The sequence below is a fragment of the Typopeltis vanoorti genome, chromosome 9 (assembly GCF_054136105.1).
Source record: "Typopeltis vanoorti isolate ZY-2024b chromosome 9, IOZ_Tvanoo_1.0, whole genome shotgun sequence".
NCBI lineage: Eukaryota > Metazoa > Arthropoda > Arachnida > Uropygi > Thelyphonidae > Typopeltis > Typopeltis vanoorti.
Window position 1 is genome coordinate 72,405,488 of NC_143557.1, and position 19,015 is coordinate 72,424,502.

General features: G+C 35.5%; 2 protein-coding genes across 2 annotated transcripts in view; one reads left to right on the forward strand and one right to left on the reverse strand.

The window, feature by feature from the left end:
- galla-2 (MIP18 family protein galla-2) overlaps nt 1–6,077 on the forward strand; it is a 44,918-nt gene extending 38,841 nt beyond the window's left edge. Inside the window, exon 5 of the mRNA XM_090397429.1 lies at nt 5,861–6,077. Coding sequence (XP_090253555.1) covers nt 5,861–5,955 — 95 coding nt within the window. The 3' untranslated portion in view covers nt 5,956–6,077. The remainder of the gene's footprint in view (nt 1–5,860) is intronic.
- A 2,368-nt stretch (nt 6,078–8,445) lies between these two features.
- Nucleotides 8,446–19,015, reverse strand: part of LOC150103151 (uncharacterized) — a 55,426-nt gene continuing 44,856 nt past the window's right edge. Inside the window, exon 2 of the mRNA XM_090397427.1 lies at nt 8,446–9,528. Coding sequence (XP_090253553.1) covers nt 8,725–9,528 — 804 coding nt within the window. The 3' untranslated portion in view covers nt 8,446–8,724. The remainder of the gene's footprint in view (nt 9,529–19,015) is intronic.

Genomic DNA, 19,015 nt, shown 5'->3' on the forward strand with positions numbered 1-19,015 from the left:
ATACAATTTTTAGTGAAGATGGTAAATTTGGAAATAGATAATAGAATAAACAAAGCTATTTTGTGGTTGAATGTCAGTTGAATAAATTTATATGGAATAAGAAAGATGGTATTCAAATCAATTTGAACATATGGATCTGAGACTTGAGTTAGGATTAGAACTTTTGATTAAGGATTAGAGACTATAGATATGAGCGTTCCTAGAAAAATTAGGCAAGAAAATAAATATCTTCAATAGAACAAATCCTCAAACCCACCCCAAATCAGCATTACCAGAATTCAAGATTGGTATTATAAACATAGGACGCCTGAATGGCAAAGAAATGGAGCTAGCTGAAGAATTGGATAAGTACCAGATCGACATAATAGGGGTCACTGAAACAAAAAATGCCAAAACTGGTGAGATCTTTCTGAGCAATAAATGCAAAATGTTATATTCAGGCAATGACAATCAAGGAAAAGGAGTAGCCATAGTATTCAACACTAAATATGAGGCTAATCTTCTTGAATGGCAGGCATGCTCAAGTAGATTGATGTGGGCAAATATGAGAATGGAGAACTGGACAGTGAGACTTATTTGTGCCTGTTAAGGTTCTACTAAGGTAGAAGTGGAGAAATTTTTTGATGCTTTAGAAAAAGCAACTGACACAATGAAAAAAGAAAAGTTGGTCCTTGAAAAATTAGGCATCTAAATAGCAGAGTAGGAAATTGTCAGGCATACAAAAATATTGTGGGAAAATTTGGAGAAAAGAGCAAAGCTAATAATAATGGCAAATACCTGTTGGATTTTTGTTCACTGGTTATTACTGACACAATGTTCCAACATGAAAATGTGCACAAATTCACATGGAGAGAAGAGGCAAGGAATAAGAAAAGTCTCATTGACTATGTTATTATTGATAGTGGTGTTTTCTCCCTGGTACAGGACACCAGAACGTATTAGGATTTGAAATCAGAAGTGAGCAGGATAAAATTGACTTTCATATTGAAAAGAAGAACATTTAAGAAAGTTTTAAAGCTAATAAAAGTTGAGCAGCTCTCAGATGTAAACTGTAGACTAAAATACACAAATATTATTCAAGAAAAAATGAAAGAGTTTGAGAACAGGAGCCAAACCTTGGAGATTCATTGGCAAGCCCTGAAGAAAACACTGATTAATTCAGCCAGAGGCATGTGGTGAGGTTGTCTGCAAGGATAGAAAAAGCAGGACTCCATGGTGGACTTTCATGGCAGTGAAGGAAAAGAAGAAAGCATATCAAAAGTTACTGACAAATAAGTCAGCTTGTGCTCTTAGAGTATACAGAGACAAATGTAAGAAAGCTAAACGCTGTGTAAAATTAGCTAAACAAAAGTCATGGGAAGACTTTGGCAAGAACATAGAAAATAAATATCTGGAAGGTGGCAAAATATTCTGGAAGCTGTTGAAGCTGCTCAGAAATGGAGGAAAGAGTGCTATAAAAGGAATTAGAGATGATAAAGGTGACATGAAAACAGGAGAAAAAGATATTCCTTGAAGTATGGAGTAATTACTTTGCAAAATTGCTAAAGGAAACAATCAGTGATGATAGCACTGTGGTAAAAAGCACTGCCCAAGACATGCAGTCAGGAATACATATCCATACTTGAAGTAGAAACAGCCATCAAAAGCCTTAAATGTGGAAAGGCAGCAGGAGTAGATGATATTATTATTGGCAACTCCAAGGAGTCCTTAGACTCATTGAGGGGAGGCCCTAAACATCATGTCCATCACAACTATTTGACACTCACGCAGTATCTATCATACTTTTCCTCGAACTCATTCACCGTCACAGCAGACTCAGGCAGCTTATTCCACTCATTCACTGCTCTAACACCCTTACTAACCACACTCTTGCCCAGCTTCCATGGATGTCCTCCCACCACCAGTCCTGTTCTCAAAAATATCCTGTGAATTAATCCTGTAGAAACCCTTCAGCAATTTGAATGTCTCAATCATATCTCCCCTTTTCCACTTATCATCCAATTCCTGCAACCCACAAATCTTCAATCTGTTTTCATAAGGTTCATTCAATAGACCTGCTATCATCTTGGTCACTCACCTCTGGATCCTCTCAACCTCCTCCCCATCAAGAAGAAACCTAAGTGACCAGATCTGGGTACAGTAATCTGGATGGGGTCTTATCAAGGCTCGATATAGAGGAACAATAACTTGCTTATCTCTGCTCGTCAAACTATTCTTCAGCATCCAAGTGATTTGATGAGCTGATTTAGTCACTTTTGCGATGTGCCCCCTAAACTTCAACTCCCTACCCACCAACACTCCCAAGTCCCTGGCCTCATCAATCTCATGGAGTACAGTTCCACCAATGTGATATACTGCTGCTAATCTTTTCACCCCAAAATGCATAACCTTACATTTTTCCACATTAAATTGACATCCATTCTCCTTAGCCCAGACCACCAATCTATTCAAATCATCCTGCAAAATTTTGACTTCTTCTGCATTCACTATTGCCCTACTCAACTTAGCATCATCAGCGAACAAATGAACCATTCCTCTCAGATCCTTTCATATATCATTAATGAACAAATTAAACAGCAGTGGTCCAAGAACAGAACCCTGCGGCACACCACTAGTCACAGGCCGTCTTTTGGACTCTACTCCTGAGTAAACTACTCTCTGATATCTCTCCATCATCCACCCTCCTATCCATCTCACCAACCCCTATATCCATTCCCATATATTGCAGTTTACGGATTAGACTTCCATGTGGTATCCTGTCGAAGGCCTTAACCAGGTCCAGCAGTATCACTGTAAACCCATTACCCTTATCCAGTTCAGCCATCACTGTGTTATAAAACATGAGCAAGTTGCTGAGGCAAGATCTACCGTTCACAAAACCATGTTGTCCCCCATACAGTATCCCATTTTCATCTATCCATTCCTGTATTTTCCTCTTGACTACCTTCTCCAAGACCTTTACAATGACACCTGATATGCTGATCGGTCAGTAAATTGTCAAAAAAGTAAATTCTGAAAAATTGTCAGAAGAAAAATTTTTGAAGAACAATGTAATCAGTGATTAAACTTTGCGATGATGATTTCACTAATTTTTTATTCAGCTTGCGGTATCCAGACATACAGTTCTTCAGCTCACGTTGGAATTTAAATGCTCGTTCAGAATTTGTGTCATTAACAAGAAAATGATTTTCTAATTTATTGCACAGTTCAAGATCTCAAATTATATTTGCAGTGGGGGGGGGGGGTTCTTCGATGATTTCCAATAATATCATAGTCATTTAAGGCATTATCCACATGCTTGTTTCGAAACCGTAGTGCCGTGATTTTGCAAAATGTAATAGGCCTACAGATTTAAATTTTGATATGAATAAGAGACAAGGGACTTTGTTTAATTTTGATGTTAAGAAATCTCTTATTGAAGGTGTTTGTGACGCAAGAGATAGTGATTCATCCACCTCCAGCCTACAAAGCGATCTCTAGGATGTACAAAAGGAGGGGGAACTATCAGCACACAGGAGAAAAAGTCTGCATTCACTCATAAGTACTTATAATATTATACATTTTTGGTGATCAGAGTAGGATATGTCAATGAAAATCAGCACAAATGAATTTAATATTTAATAAATATTAATTTTATTACTTAAACATAAATATTAATTTAATATTTATGTTTAATTAATTAATAATAAATCATCTAAATTAACAATTAATTATTAATTAATATATTACAAAATAACCAAGGTGTTCCATGAAAATTTCAGGATTTGTGAAGTGTTCCGTCGTAGGAAAAGTTTGGGAAATGCTGGATTACCCTATTATCGGAATGGATTCTCCTTCTGTTGACATGCGCAGAAGTGTCGAAAGGTGTCGTATCTGTGGGCATACTATATCGCATAACTTAAAATCCACATAAAAAAGATCTGCATAAAAAGAGACCAGAGTGTATGTATTGTTTAATCCTTGACCCACATGTAAGCAAAGTTTCTACATGGAACATCATGATGGAGGCTGTTGATTTTATAGAAGAATTGTTTTATTAGTTGCATATTCGTCATCAGTTTTATGCATTGTTATAGTGCACTTCACCAAGAGAATTACAATAAATAAGATAAAAATATTAAAAAACAAGACATTGCTATGCTTAGACTAACTATAATGTTATCAATGGTTAAAAATAGTTTAACAATAGATGCATAGTTTCATTTATTGTCATATTCAAGAGGTGTTAGTCCTAAAGGGTTCTAATTATTCATTTTATTACAGTTGAGGATAGTAAACATCTTTTTTGTTATCTTATTTATTGTAACCCTCCTAAAAAAAAAAAGTATATATTATAATAACATGAAACTAGTTGAGAATTTGCAGAGAGAGAGGAGAAAGGGGGGGAGGGGAATCATCAGCCTAATTGTCCTCTTCTAAATAGCATTAAAGTTTTGGCTGTACTATCCCAAGAATTTAATACAGCATTGGAAATTTTAGAGGCAAAAATGTAACATGCTTATGTGAAAGGCATACATCATTACAAGAGGAGATTTTGTGTGGAGATATGAATGTTATCAAGTTTGATCAGAGATGAAGTAGGATCTTTCTTATATGAAATAAGAGCAGTGTAGCTGACAAAATTGTTCTCACCTCCACTGAAATATGAGTGCAACTGGTGTTAAGCAAGAGAATCTTAAAGAGATTTGGACATTGTAAGTTCTGTCAAATGAAAAAGAGAATACCACCAACATCAGCAAAACTGTATACAGGATTTGAGATTAACAAGAAGTCATTTATGAATGGGCAAAAGTATGTGGACCTGGTGGTCTATATGCTTTTGCCCACACATGAATGACCAGAAAAAAAACTGACACCCTTGTCAAGTTTCTCCATTTGTTAAGAGTGAGCAGTAGATCATAAGATGGTAGTTAGGTAAGTAGACCTTTGTGCCTGACCCATTTACAAGGGGCAGTACAAAAGTAATGCCTCCTATTCTTTCTTTTAATTTGAGTGTGGCAGAAAGCTTTATGTCACAAAATGGATAGCAGTAGTCTTTAGTTACACTACAGTTAGTGGCACTGCAATTGGTCTTATGGCTACTATCTTCCGTTATAAGGAATTTGATAATGGAAGGTACCTGACTGATCTTTCCCACCCTACCCATTAGTCCAGGTCTCCATCCTTCGACTGCCATTTGTTGCCCTCTGATTGCATGCACACGAAGGATGCCACTTCTAAAATCACAAGAAGTTGAAACAAGCTGTTCATGAAGAGCTTTGACATTGGAATAAAGACACTTCTGTGGAGTTAACATATAGCATCTCACTCAGCAATGGAAAAAGCTTATTGAGAATGATAAAGACTTTTGAAAATGATAAATGCTTTCAAAAGATGGAAAATTAATCCATATAAAAGCCACTGCTAAACTATAGTTTGAATGGGGGGGAGTCGTTACTTTCCTACTACTATCTTTTTGTAAATGCCCTAGAAAGTCATTAGCAGCCATAAGTTTCCATGGCTTAAAACCTTCCCATGGTGGGTGGGAAGGTTTCAAGTTGGTAATGAGATCTGAGATCGACAGAATCCATCTTGATGATCAGCAATTATTTGGCTAGCCTCTAGGTTAACTGACTTTCTCCATTATTTTCAAGAGAAGTCAAGACAAGGACAGTGGGACAGTTGCTTAATGGCTGACTTTTGTCTTTGGGTTGAATTGATTATAGATAACTTTTTCTCTGCTATAGTGTAGATACTGTTGTAAAGGCGATACATATGTTTTAAGCATGAATGTGGAATGGTACCATCAGGACTAGGAAATGTTGTGTAGATGTTTTTTGACACACTTCTGTAACTTTTTATTTTTACATTTTTCTTGCAGTGAATAAGCAGCTCAATGATAAGGAACGAGTTGCTGCAGCTTTGGAAAATTCTCATCTCTTGGAATTGGTGAACCAGTGTTTGTCTCCAAAATAAGTGTAGAACTTTTTAGATCAAGATAATTTAAATTTGTGACTTATTTATTCTGCATCTTGTGCTTCTTCGCTTTTTTTTTTTTTTTTTTTTGCATGGTTAATAAAGAAATGTATGTTTTTAAATGGTTATAATATAGTTTACGAATGGATTATCCTTCATGTTGGTTACAGTGTTCCTCTGCATAACACTGATTTATTTTTGTAAAGGGTTACATTTTATTACCATGTTTCCTTTTAGTAAGCCTGGGAACATATTGTTTTGCTGATTATGAAGACATTTTTGAGTAATCTGACATGTTCAACAAAACCAATACATTTCATAGTATTCAAAATGAACTATTAGTGCAAAAATATCACTTATTGGGTTTATTAATATAAAATTGCAGATGCTTACCATCAAAGATAATGTTGCTGCTATTTACAGTATTAAAACTTTCATTTCTATATTCTTGGTTTTTTTTTTTAATTTTGAAAAATAATTTTTAGATATTCATATTTAAGTAGAATGACCAAATACCATATTTGAAATCTTCAAATTTTGGAGCTATGCATTATTGATATTGGAGCTCAAGATGCTTATGATCTTTTTGGCATAAAAATTTTTCAGTGAAGTTTATTTTGGTTTAGTCACCATAATAATAGAGTTCATATATGTTTATTGCATATGCTATTTTATTCAAGATAACTCCAATGACATCAGAAATAAATCTTTGTAAATGAGGAAGGGAAATTTTGCATATGTAATTTTGTTTTTTTCTAAGTTGGAAAATTTATTTTGAAGTTCTCAGTCATATGCTACTTGTAGATATTTATAGAAAGGATAATTCTTTTCTACCTAAAAAAAAAAAAAAAAAAGTCTTTTTTTTTTTTTTTAATCTCAAGGATTGTATAATTTCACAGTATGTTCAGTCACATCGCAGACCATTTTGCCACGAAATTCATTCTCTATCTGAAATACAATTGCCTTTTAACATTTCAAATGCAAGTATGTCCCAGTTAAGTTTTTATGGTAATCCTGCTTACAAAATGTTGTTCAAACTGCAGTATCATGGGCAGGCAAAAATTAAAAACTTGTTAATGGTGGATTTGAGGAACTTATTACACCACATTGAATCTATGTTCGCAGCTAATGCTTTCAACAAGTCAAGTCAATATTTATAGCACTCCATCCTCTCAAAAAGAAATTAATCATAATTCCATTTCATGACCAATGAGTATCTGAGCATATTGCTAATCTCAACCCACTTAATATTCAAATAGAATTTCATACTGGCTACCAAAATTTACTGTTTTCTTTCATCAGGCAAGGAGAAGCTTTCACCTTGAACTTTCAGGTATCCACCAGATTTCTTGCTCTTGTAATCTATTACATTTTAGTCAGTCTTGAAGATCCACCTCTGTCACAAAGAACATAAATTAAATCAAGTTTCATGAACCTCAGCAGTCTAGTCTTGCGGAACATACCTGTCTCTTCTAATCTTGGAAACTGGGCACCAAAAGAAAGCTACAGTGCATTATGAAGTGAAGTTGTCCCAATTTGAACAGGTCTGATTGCCCATATGTCTCTCCTCTGGGAAATAGTACTCCAACTCTGCTCATCTTGACTTTTTTTTATTTTGTTGAATTTTCTGTTTGTTCCATTCATTTCATAATGAGGATGTCCATAAAATATGGGCAAAAATTTATGCTGATAAATAATTTTATTTACATAAAGTATCCATATCAGTTTTAACTCATGCTCTGTGGGATACTAGAACTTGGTCAATCAGACCAGACTTATAAGAAATGTTTTGTTCTGAGTTCAGTTAAAGTAGACTAATTTGCATGCACATGGTCATGCATTAATTAGGATCTTTGGTAAGGCAGATAAGGATTACCGTTAAGGTTTAATGGTGGTACAGATTATATTTGCATAATACATGACCTTTTTAAATGTATTCTCACAATATGGGATTGACGTTTATGTAAAGGGGTAGTTAAAAATTTTGTTATATGGTTGAATTCGGTTGTGGATGCAGATTCCAAGTAGATATTTTTAAAAAGGTTGCTGAAGTGTTACAGATACGAACCTTATCCAACCCACGTAGTTTGAGAAGCTCTTTATCAGTATGTCAAACCCTTATCCATTTATTAGCACACCTATACCATGTGTGCATATAAATTAGTCCATTTTTTGCCACCTTTTAACAAATTAGATAATTTTCTCTCAATTGAGCTCTTTAATAGCTCAACATATCTTTCTTGATCTAGAGTCGTGTGATACTTGAAATAAACTTGAACACATCCAGGAAATATTGACATGCATTTCAAACATCCTCCAAAAACTGCAAAAGGGCTGAAACAATTTAATACATATTACCTTTAATGACCATATAATGAAAACACTTTAATAGCTTTTATTTTTAAAGCATAAAATATGACTATATTTATCAGTGATGGTTTATGTTAAAACTGGGCTAAGGTGAAAGAGGATATGAAGAAAGAAATGCCATTTTTACATTTCATTTACATTTAATGTAACCTGTATAATACATGGTATGTTTATATAAAAATAAGTGGTATCTTTATATATAAATATGCATACATATATACATACACACATGTATACTTAAATATTTTGTAAAAGAACATTTGCTTCCATGCTTTAAATAGCTGTACATCTCATTTACAGTAAACTAAGTTTATAAGAATTTGACTATTTACCATACAAAAGTGGTGACCAAAATTACTTACAGCAAAATATATTATACTATTAAAAATATATGTTGTGTCATTGATAATGTTGAAATAAGTTAGGCATATCTAAAAGTCCTAGATTATATAGCATTCCATCATCTGGAAGGACAAATTCTCTATTGTCCCATGCTCGAGTGGACTGTGGTGGAAGGTTATGACATTGTTGCATTTGTGGTTGCAAATTGGTTTGGATACCTGAAAAAGGAGTTCTACTACTCTCTGCCATTAACTGCTTTGGTAATACTGAACTATGAGATGGTTCAGAAATATTATCTTTGGTGGATGAATAGTTAATGGTAAATTCTGTCTCTGCATTAGATCTATTTTCTTTATTGTTTTCATCTGTTAGAAGAATGTTGTAAATTTTTTCACTAAGATTTTTATCCATATGACTAAAGACAGAGTCTAAACTAAATGAATCCTCCAAAGATGGTGCATCTCCATCTCCAGAATGGTATGATATTGTTGGAGAAGTTGCTGGATCTAAGAGTTGGCTCATGTCAGAGCTTAGAACTGGTAAATTTGATACCTGAGTTGTTGATGCTGCTGCTTGAGAAAAAACAATATCTGAAGATTTTGTTTCTTTAGTATTCCATACTGTACCAGGCTGATTTGTGCTTTCATTAACTGCTGTGTTCTCAAGATGGTTAGTACTTTCATTTGTGGAATCTTTAGACGCCCATTGCTGCTCTGTTTGGTAACTGTGATAAGCCATCCATTGCATTTTCTCTGGAGGTATTTTCTCTCGCTTTACTGTTCGGATTGCTAAAGACTTTGATGGAATATCTGTCTGAGAAAATGCTGCACGTTGTCGATTCAGTACTTCCTGTAGAGCCATCTGAAATTTAGAAATATAAAAGTTCAACTAATTGGAAAATACTGTTCCACAAAGATTAATTGTTTCAAGCAATCATTTTGCAGCATATTACTAGAAAATAATAGTTCATCCAGTATTTCATGACTAGTTTCCACTCACCTTTGTATTAAATCTGTCAGGTCTCTTGATTTGACTAGCTTGATCATCTGCCAGTCATATTTTAAAATAAAAGTAAATTCTACATTCATGTAACTGCACATTGATAATGTAGAATAATTCAAATTATTCCACATTATAATAATATTGGTACAATCTTTAAACCTATAATTAGGTGTAAATTAGACATTCCTTACGATCATAAATAATTTTTAATCCTATCAAATGTTTTCAAGCATCCCTTTTATTTTAAAAATAGATGTCTGATGAATAAAGCAACAGTATACATTCAATAAGTAATGCTTAAAACTTTGGTTCTTTTCAGAGAGAGAGTGTGTTTTAAGTTAACAGGAAATTATGAGGATCTGAAGGCACACAGATACCGAAAACAGCAGTTTTCATTGCTGCCCTAAATCACTGCATTATACTTGATAATTACCACATTGTTTTAATATATTTTAACTTTGAAATATGAGTGGACGACAATGATGAAATTATTATGTGCAGTAACACATGAAAATTATTTATTTGTAGAATTTTGGCTAGGTTTCCTAGCTCTTTTCAATACAGCTAAAAAGAGAGAAACATAAGAATAATACTTCAAATTGCAAGTGCATAGCAATATAGGCTATCAACTGTGTTGTTAAAATTATTCTTCTTTGAGTGCCATCTCCTATCAGAGGTTGACGACCACCATGGCAAATTTTGGGCGATATTCTGCCACTCTGAACCTTAGAGCTCAGGCCAGTCCACTGTCTGCCAGCCAAGATTGTCTTTGTCTTCCTTGTCCTCTTCTTCCCTTTTATAATAAATTGAAGTATCTTATATTTTTCATTACAAAGAAGGTGACCAAGAGATGCAGTTTTCCTTCTCTTTATGGTATCTGAAAGTTCACGTGATTTTCCCATTCATTCCAGTACTTCCTGATCGGATGTTTTTGATGTTCATGGGATTTTTAACATTGGTCTGTATAACCACATCTCAAAGGATCCAAGTTTCTGCATCGTACAGACCATACATAGCATTTAACCATGCGTACTCTAAGCTCTAAATCTATATTGCAGTTACAGTGTCGATTTCATCTTGCCATTTCAATTCTAACTTTTATTTCCATTTCTGGATTGCATTCTTCATTTAACCAGTATCCGAGATATTTAAACTTTGTCACTCTTTCTATTTGTTTCCCATTTAGAGAAAGTGTTGAATTAAGAATTGGTTTCTTGCTTATGACCATGAATTTAGTTTTGATGATATTTATTTTTAATCTTATCTTTTCACTCTCTTCATTCACTAGTTGCAGAAGAATTTGAAGATCCTGAATACTGTCAGCCAGTAGAGATGTGTCATCATATCGGATGTTACTGATGATTTCACCATTTACATTAAATCCTTCCTCTCTTCCTTTTACGATTTTTTGAAATGTGGTTTCTGAGTATATGTTAAAAAAAAGAGGTGACAGCACACATCTTTGCCTTACTCCTCATTTGATGTTAATGGAGTCTGTAATAATGTCATCAACTTGAATAATTCCTTTTGGTTCCTATATAAGTTTTCAATGTATCATGATGGCTTTACCATCTAATCCAATTCTTTTTAATAGTGCAATTATTTTAGTATGTTGGACTTTGTCAAATGCTTTCTCGAAGTCAATGAAGCAAATGAATACTTCCTTGTTTTGGTTACTACATTTTTGGAATAAGATCTGAGAACAGAAAAGAGCCTCTCTCATTCCTAAACTGTTTCTAAAGTCAAATTGGGGATCACTGATGGTGTCTTAACATTTTCTGTATATTCCTTTTTTGAGAACATGACTCATTAGACTGATCATTCTATAATTATTACAAGTTTTCGCATTTGCATTTTTAGGTAGCATGATGAAGGTTGACTGTTACCAGTCTTGAGGGATTATGAATCTGTATCATAGATTTTATTAAATAGCTTTACTAATATAGTAATGTTGTCACCTTCCATCTGTTCATAAGTATTTTCTGAGGTCTGTCTGTTATCAGTAAAGAGATCTACATATTTCACCCATTCTTGTATTTTGTCATCTTTTTCGGATAACATTCTCCCTTTTTGTTTCGAAGGATACATAGTTGTTTTTTCTTAAATATACCAGAGGTCTCTTTCAGCTTTTTGTGTAGAATTTTTATTTCTTTGATCTTGCCTTTAATAATTTTCTGAACGCTTTATATTTTGTTGGACTATGATTTTTATATGATCTGCGTCGATCCATGAGAGATAATTTCATCAGCTTCTGTTTTACTGCTTTATCAGGACACAAGGTATTAGTACATTTCTCTCTGTCCCATGATTCCATGTTGGAGGCTTAATGGATTTTTTACAACACTCAAAAAGAATTAAAATAGAATTTAATACTTCCTATATTTCGTCCTAGTCAGTCACTAGGACATCTACGGGGATTACAAAAACAATTAATGTAACATATACACAAATAACAAACAATACTAAGCCCAACCACGTGGGTGACACTAAAGTCCTATCTAGGTAGAGCGTCCTCTAAGGGCAGTAGTAGGTAGCCTGGAATGTAAGGTGGGAACTCTGGTGATGAGTGTTTCCCAAATCTTCGGAAGCTTAATGCAACCGTATTTATTGAGATTTGGTTGGTTTTTGAGAGCTGCTGCTGCTTCTAAGAAAAGTCTCTCTTTCTTGAATTTGCTGTGGTGGAGCATGGTGGTTTTCTTCCATGATACCCTGTGGATGGTGTCCAAAACATGGTCAGCCAAGCCTGAATGGCCATAGTTGTGTTTGAAGACTTGTGTTCCTCTAGACGGATGGATGATGATCTGCCTGTCTGTCCAAAGTACGCCAGCTTACAGGAACAGGGTACTTTGTAAACTCCAGGCAGAGAGAGAGAGGAGGGAGCTGATCTTTCATAGAACGGATAAGGGTAGCCAGTTTGCGGTGGGACTTATATGCTGTGTGTAGATTGTACTGTTTTAGTATCTTGGCTATTTCTTCGGATGTGCCACGGATTTAGAGTATGGTGATGGCATTTTTAAAATCTTGTTGACGAGAAGGACGGGGAATGGGGGAGGAGTTGATTATTTTTTTGATACTGTGATCGCTGTAGCCATTGGAGAGGAAAGTGCTGTGTATGTGGTTAAGCTCAGTAGTGAGGGCGGTTCCACTGGAACAAAGATTGTGGGCTCTCTTGGTAAGAGTTTTAATAATGCTATATTGTTGAGAGGGGTGGTGGTGGGAAAGTTTGTGAATGTATCTGCCTGTGTGTGTGGGTTTTCTGTATACAGTGAAGGTAAGTGTATCATTAGGCATGCGTGTAACTAAGGTGTCTAGGAAGGGTAAACAATTATTCTTTTCCATAGTGAACTGAATTCTTGGATGTAGACTATTGAGATGACTGAGGAAGGAGTCTAACGTGTCTGGGCCATGAGGCCAAATAGAGAACACATCATCTACATATCTTAGCCAGATAGAAGGTTTGAGTGGGGCTGAGTCTATGGCTCGTTTTTCGAAATCTTCCATATAGAAATTGGCAAGGGGGGGGGAACCCATGGCAGTTCCCTCTATCTGCTTGTAGATTTTGTTGTTCCAAGAAATGGTGAACATCGAACGTGGAATCGGTCGCTTACCGTCGGAGATAGCTAACAACATCAGCCCCAACATCCTAGCGCATTCTTCGCCGCCAAGAAGTAATTTATCACATGCCCAATGCACGGCTCTCCTGAAACTACGTAAAGAAAAGAGTATCGTCATCACCAGAGCGGATAAGGGTAATGCCACAGTCATTCTTAATACCAGTGAATACAATCGTAAAATGAACATTATCCTCTGCGATCGCGCTACCTACATCCCGCTACAACACGACCCCACAAAAACACAAGTTAAGAAACTAAAAATCTTACTCAAAAAAGTATCTTCCTGGCCCCCTGACGTCACGAAAAAACTTAAACCTTTCCGCTCCCGTCCCCCCCCCCGAATATACGGTTTACCAAAAATCCACAAACCCAATTCCCCACTCAGGCCTATAGTAGATGCTACCAATGCACCTTGCTATAGACTATCTAAACAGCTGACCAACTCTCTGATCCCCTTCCTATATAAAAAACTCGACCCAGTTTAAAGCCCTCACAGATAATTTAACCTTGAAGAAGACAGACATATTGTTAAGCTTTGATATCTCCTCTTTGTTTACCAATATTCCCTTAATTGACACCTTAGATCTCTTTTCCTTTGCCATTAACTCTGGGTATTTCTCTTGGAACAACAAAATCTACAAGCAGATAGAGGGAACTGCCATAGGTTCCCCCTTCTCACCCCTCTTGCCAATTTCTATATGGAAGATTTTGAAAAATGAGCCATAGACTCAGCCCCACTCAAACCTTCTATCTGGCTAAGATATGTAGATGATGTGTTCTCTATTTGGCCTCATGGCCCAGACACGTTAGACTCCTTCCTCAGTCATCTCAATAGTCTACATCCAAGAATCCAGTTCACTATGGAAAAGGAAAAGAATAATTGTTTACCCTTCCTAGACACCTTAGTCACATGCATGCCTTATGATACACTTACCTTCACCATATACAGAAAACCCACACACACACAGGCAGATACATTCACAAACTCTCCCACCACCACCCCTCTCAACAATATGGCATTATTAAAACTCTTACCAAGAGAACCCCACAATCTTTGTTCCAGTGGAACCGCCTTCACTACTGAGCTTAACCACATGCACAGCACTTTCCTCTCCAATGGCTACAGCGATCACAGTATCAAAAAAATAATCAACTCCTCCCCCATTCCCCGTCCTTCTCGTCAACAAGATTTTAAAAATGCCATCACCATACCCTACATCCTTGGCACATCCGAAAAAATAGCCAAGATACTAAAACAGTACAATCTACACACAGCATATAAGCCCCACCGCAAACTGGCTACCCTTATCCGTTCTAAGAAAGATCAGCTCCCTCCTCTCTCTCTGCCTGGAGTTTACAAAGTACCCTGTTCCTGTAAGCTGGCGTACTTTGGACAGACAGGCAGATCAGCATCCATCTGTCTAGAGGAACACGTCTTACATCTTCAAACAACTATGGCAATTCAGGCTTGGCTGACCATGTTTTGGACACCACCCACAGGGTATCATGGAAGAAAACCACCATGCTCCACCACAGCAAATTCAAGAAAGAGAGACTTTACTTAGAAGCAGCAGCAGCAGCTCTCAAAAACCAACCAAATCTCAATAAATATAGAAGATTTGGGAAACACTCATCACCAGAGTTCCCACCTTACATTCCAGGCTACCTACTACTGCCCTTAGAGGGCGCTCTACCTAGATAGGACTTTAGTGTCACCCACGTGGTTGGGCTTAGTATTGTTTGTTATTTGTGTATATGTTACATTAATTGTTTTTGTAATCCCCGTAGATGTCCTAGTGACTAGGACGAAATATAGGAAGTATTAAATTCTATTTTAATTCTTTTCGAGTGTTGTAAAAAATCCATTAAGCCTCCAACATGATGTCCTCACAGCACTTAAGCCTCTACACACGTGTACCACGATTCATCAACCCTCATGACATCATCATTCTTGATAAGTGCTATCTCTTGATTCAGATCTTGACTCAATTTGTTTCTAACTTTCCTAGATAAAACCTTTTTTATTGATCTTTCTTAAGTATAGCTTCAGTCTGTTTTAACTCTGTCACTAGTAGATTATGATCAGAAGCAATATCCGCACTAGGATAGATTTTTGTACCTTTGAAATTGTTTATTAATTAGCAAGTAATCAATTTGGTTTCTGACTATATTTGCATTATTATCCTGTGGTAATCACTAAGTATGTAGCCTTTGGGATGGTATCTTAAACCATATGTTTGTGATTATTAGTTCCTCTTGGCAGAATTGAATAAGACTGTCTCCTCTTTCATTTCTTGTTCTCAGTCCATATTCACCAGTTATATCTCCACTTCTACCTTTCCCAACTTTAGAACTGAAATCATCCATGATGACGTTGATATCATGTTTGTGTTTTTCATTAGTCCTTTTAGTTGATCATAAAATTCTTTAATCTTGGTATCATTCTTGTGAGCAGTATATTCCTGTATAAGATTAATATCTAGTAGTTGACCTTTCAGTTTTAATAGTATCCTATCTGAGTAGGGAATGAAGCCCAACAGGGACTTATTGGCATCTTATTACAACTCTGTTTTGATGGTTGTTTTCACTACTTCCAGAGTGGTACATTGTCATGTCATTAACTTGAGTTTTGCCTGATCCTGGCTGCCTAACTTCACCCATTCCTAAAATCCCAGTTTCAAGTCTTTTCATTTCCTGGATAGCATTTCTTAGCTTACCTGCTTCATATAGGGTTCTGACATTCCAGGTTCCTAGTTTTAGTGGACACACATTTTGAGCCGGAGATTCTTTGCACCCCTGTCCCATTTCAGGGACACTGGGAAATCGGGGCCATTTGTGTAGATTTGTTCGCCACATTGGTTAGTCTGGAGAGAATAGAGCAGTAGTTTCTCCATTTGCTTTCTGCTCCACAGTATTACAGATGTACACAATAAACTGTATTGCCATCTGCAATTTTTTAATCGCAAGCTTTGCTGTCCTCGTGAGACTTCAACCTTGTGTCAGTACTGACAAAGCTGCTTCCCTCTGTCAGAGGATTGAATCCTTTAATTTTCCTTGTAACCCTAGCTAGGGGCCATAACCAGGTACTGACAGCCGGCTAAGCCCAGTTTATTTATAAAGGTCTGCTTCTCAGAAGATTCTTCTGCACATTTCATCATTGGGATATGAATCCTCTTGCTGATTTGTCCGTTGTTTACAGAGGTCCATTAGTATCCTTGTAGGAGTGTACCTACCCCTACGGAAGGTCCCAGGGAGCATGGCGGGGACATGGACTTGCCCACTCCCCTATTAAGATTCAGAGAAATAAATTTAAATGACCACAGGAATGAGTGTTACTTAGGGTGACTTCCCAAAACTGGGAGGCAGTTTTTTATTTTTTTTTAATTTTTAGGTTCGGACTGTGAATGTGAACATTATATAAACTTTCTTTATATAATGTTTAAAGAAGAAATAATTTAAATTTATTTCTCTGTATTCCAATAGTTGTGGATGGAGTTGTCCTACAGTTGCTAGCATCTATTGTCACATGCTTACAATTTTAAGTGTTGTTCTAATTGTGTTTATCTCTTTTCAGCTATACTGACAATGGCCTGGAAAAACCTAGCCAAAAATTCTACAAATAAATATTTTTCTTAATGTAGTGTTATTCTGTTACTGCATGATCATTTTCACATATGTTCATCATTGCATTATTGACATTTACTCTCAAGGGATGTGGGGCATAATATTATTATGTGATTAAGTTTACATTATTATTTACTTCCTATCAACAATTTTTGAGAGTTCATTGGTATGTTATTTGTCAGGACTCATTGCAACATCATTGCATTATTGACATTTACTCTCAAGGGATGTGGTGCATAATATTATTATGTGATTAAGTTTACATTATTATTTACTTCCTATCAACAATTTTTGAGAGTTCATTGGTATGTTATTTGTCAGGACTCCAATATCACTGGATTTTATATTTCAGTCCTCTAAGGCACTTTCAACTGCATAAATCCACCTAGATCTTAATCATCCGCTGGGTGTTTTGCCAGCATTTTCTCTCTCATTCTGTTTAAGTAACCATTTGAGTTTAACTGTCAAGAAGTTTTGTAACCTTGAATGCTAACAATATCAAATTTCTGTCTAAGTACAATTCTGCCACAAATGATATCCAGTTTCATTTCCAACACAGAATTACAGAAAAAAAAAACTTGTCTGGTTATGCACAAATGATGTTCTATGTTAAACATCTCTGTAGAATTTAATTTTTGTGAAATAAAGAAAATAAGTTTATTGGAGTTAATATTCCTTGGCTTGCAGTAGCCATATTTTAGTACTGGCAAAAAAACACACAAAAAAGTAAATGTAATAAATTAATGATCAGGTTCTTTATATTTGTATTTATTGTATGAATCTGATGATATATAAAAATTTGTCATTAATTTATTAAATTGTTTTATTTATTTTTTTTTTTTTTAACGTGGATTTTTGCCACTATTAATTTAAAAAGTTTATTTTATACAATTATTAGCTTTCAATTTCAGGAATACAGGACAACTGATTTGTGATAACTAACATTTAAGACACTTGTGATTGCAAATTATGTAATCTATAATGGAAAACTATAGAAGCATTGCTATAGTAGGATCAGTGTTTATAGTGAGGTTGAACTTATTTTAGTAACTCAGAGGACCTGCAAAATCAGAGTCATGATATAGTCATTGGTATTTGATAATTTTTCTTCAACAGTGCAACACATCACTGGTATAAGGCAGAAGAATGAAGTGAATGATGCTATTATTATATCTTCAATCCATTGGTATGGAGAAATGTATGTATATGACAGCATTGAATGGTTTGTCTGTTAAGCAAAAGACACTGAACAGCAAAAATATCTCCTGTGCCTACAGCCATTAGAGTTGTTTGTCAGTAAATAATATTAGGAGAGAATAATAAGGTGCATTATTCTTGTTTTGGTGTACTTTGACGCCACCAGCTTGATGACAATCTTGTCTCATTTTCATAAGGCTATTAAAATTAGGCACACTAATGTGCTTGTCATTATTTAGCCAAGTTTCAGAAAGCATTAATATCTAGCAGTGCTGAGCTGTAAGAGAATGAACAGATAAGCTTCTCTGTCTTTGAAAAACTTGGGAAAGTCTTATACATGACTCTCAACAGATTACTAATCCTTCAGACTCCTATTAGTGAGGCACTATCAATTGTGAATTTTCAAATCCTTAAGAGAAACGTAAAGTCCATTTCTAGCAGTTACTATGGACAAAGTGACATAATCCAATGCCTGCTCATGGTTCTTATATTTGAACAAAACAGCAAAAGTTCCTCCTTGAGATTTATGAATGGTAAATTGATATCAGGTTTAATACCACTTTCCTTCATAATGTGATCCACATAGATAATGAATAACAGAGGGGATAATGTACATCCTTGTCTCATACCAGATTTAACATTAAACCATCTTCCTTGAATTCTAACTGCTGACTTACAACTCAAATAAAGACTAAGTATTGCTTGATATAATGCCCCATTGACACCATATAACTGTAGCGTATTGAATAGCTTCTCTCTTGGCACCTTGTCATATGCCTTTTCCAAATCAACAAAACTTAAATACAGATCTTTGTTATATTCCCGTGCTTTCTCGACTATTTGTCATAAAGTGAAGATCTGATCCTGACAGCCTTTATTTGGCCTGAATCCAGCTTGTTCTAAACCAAGCT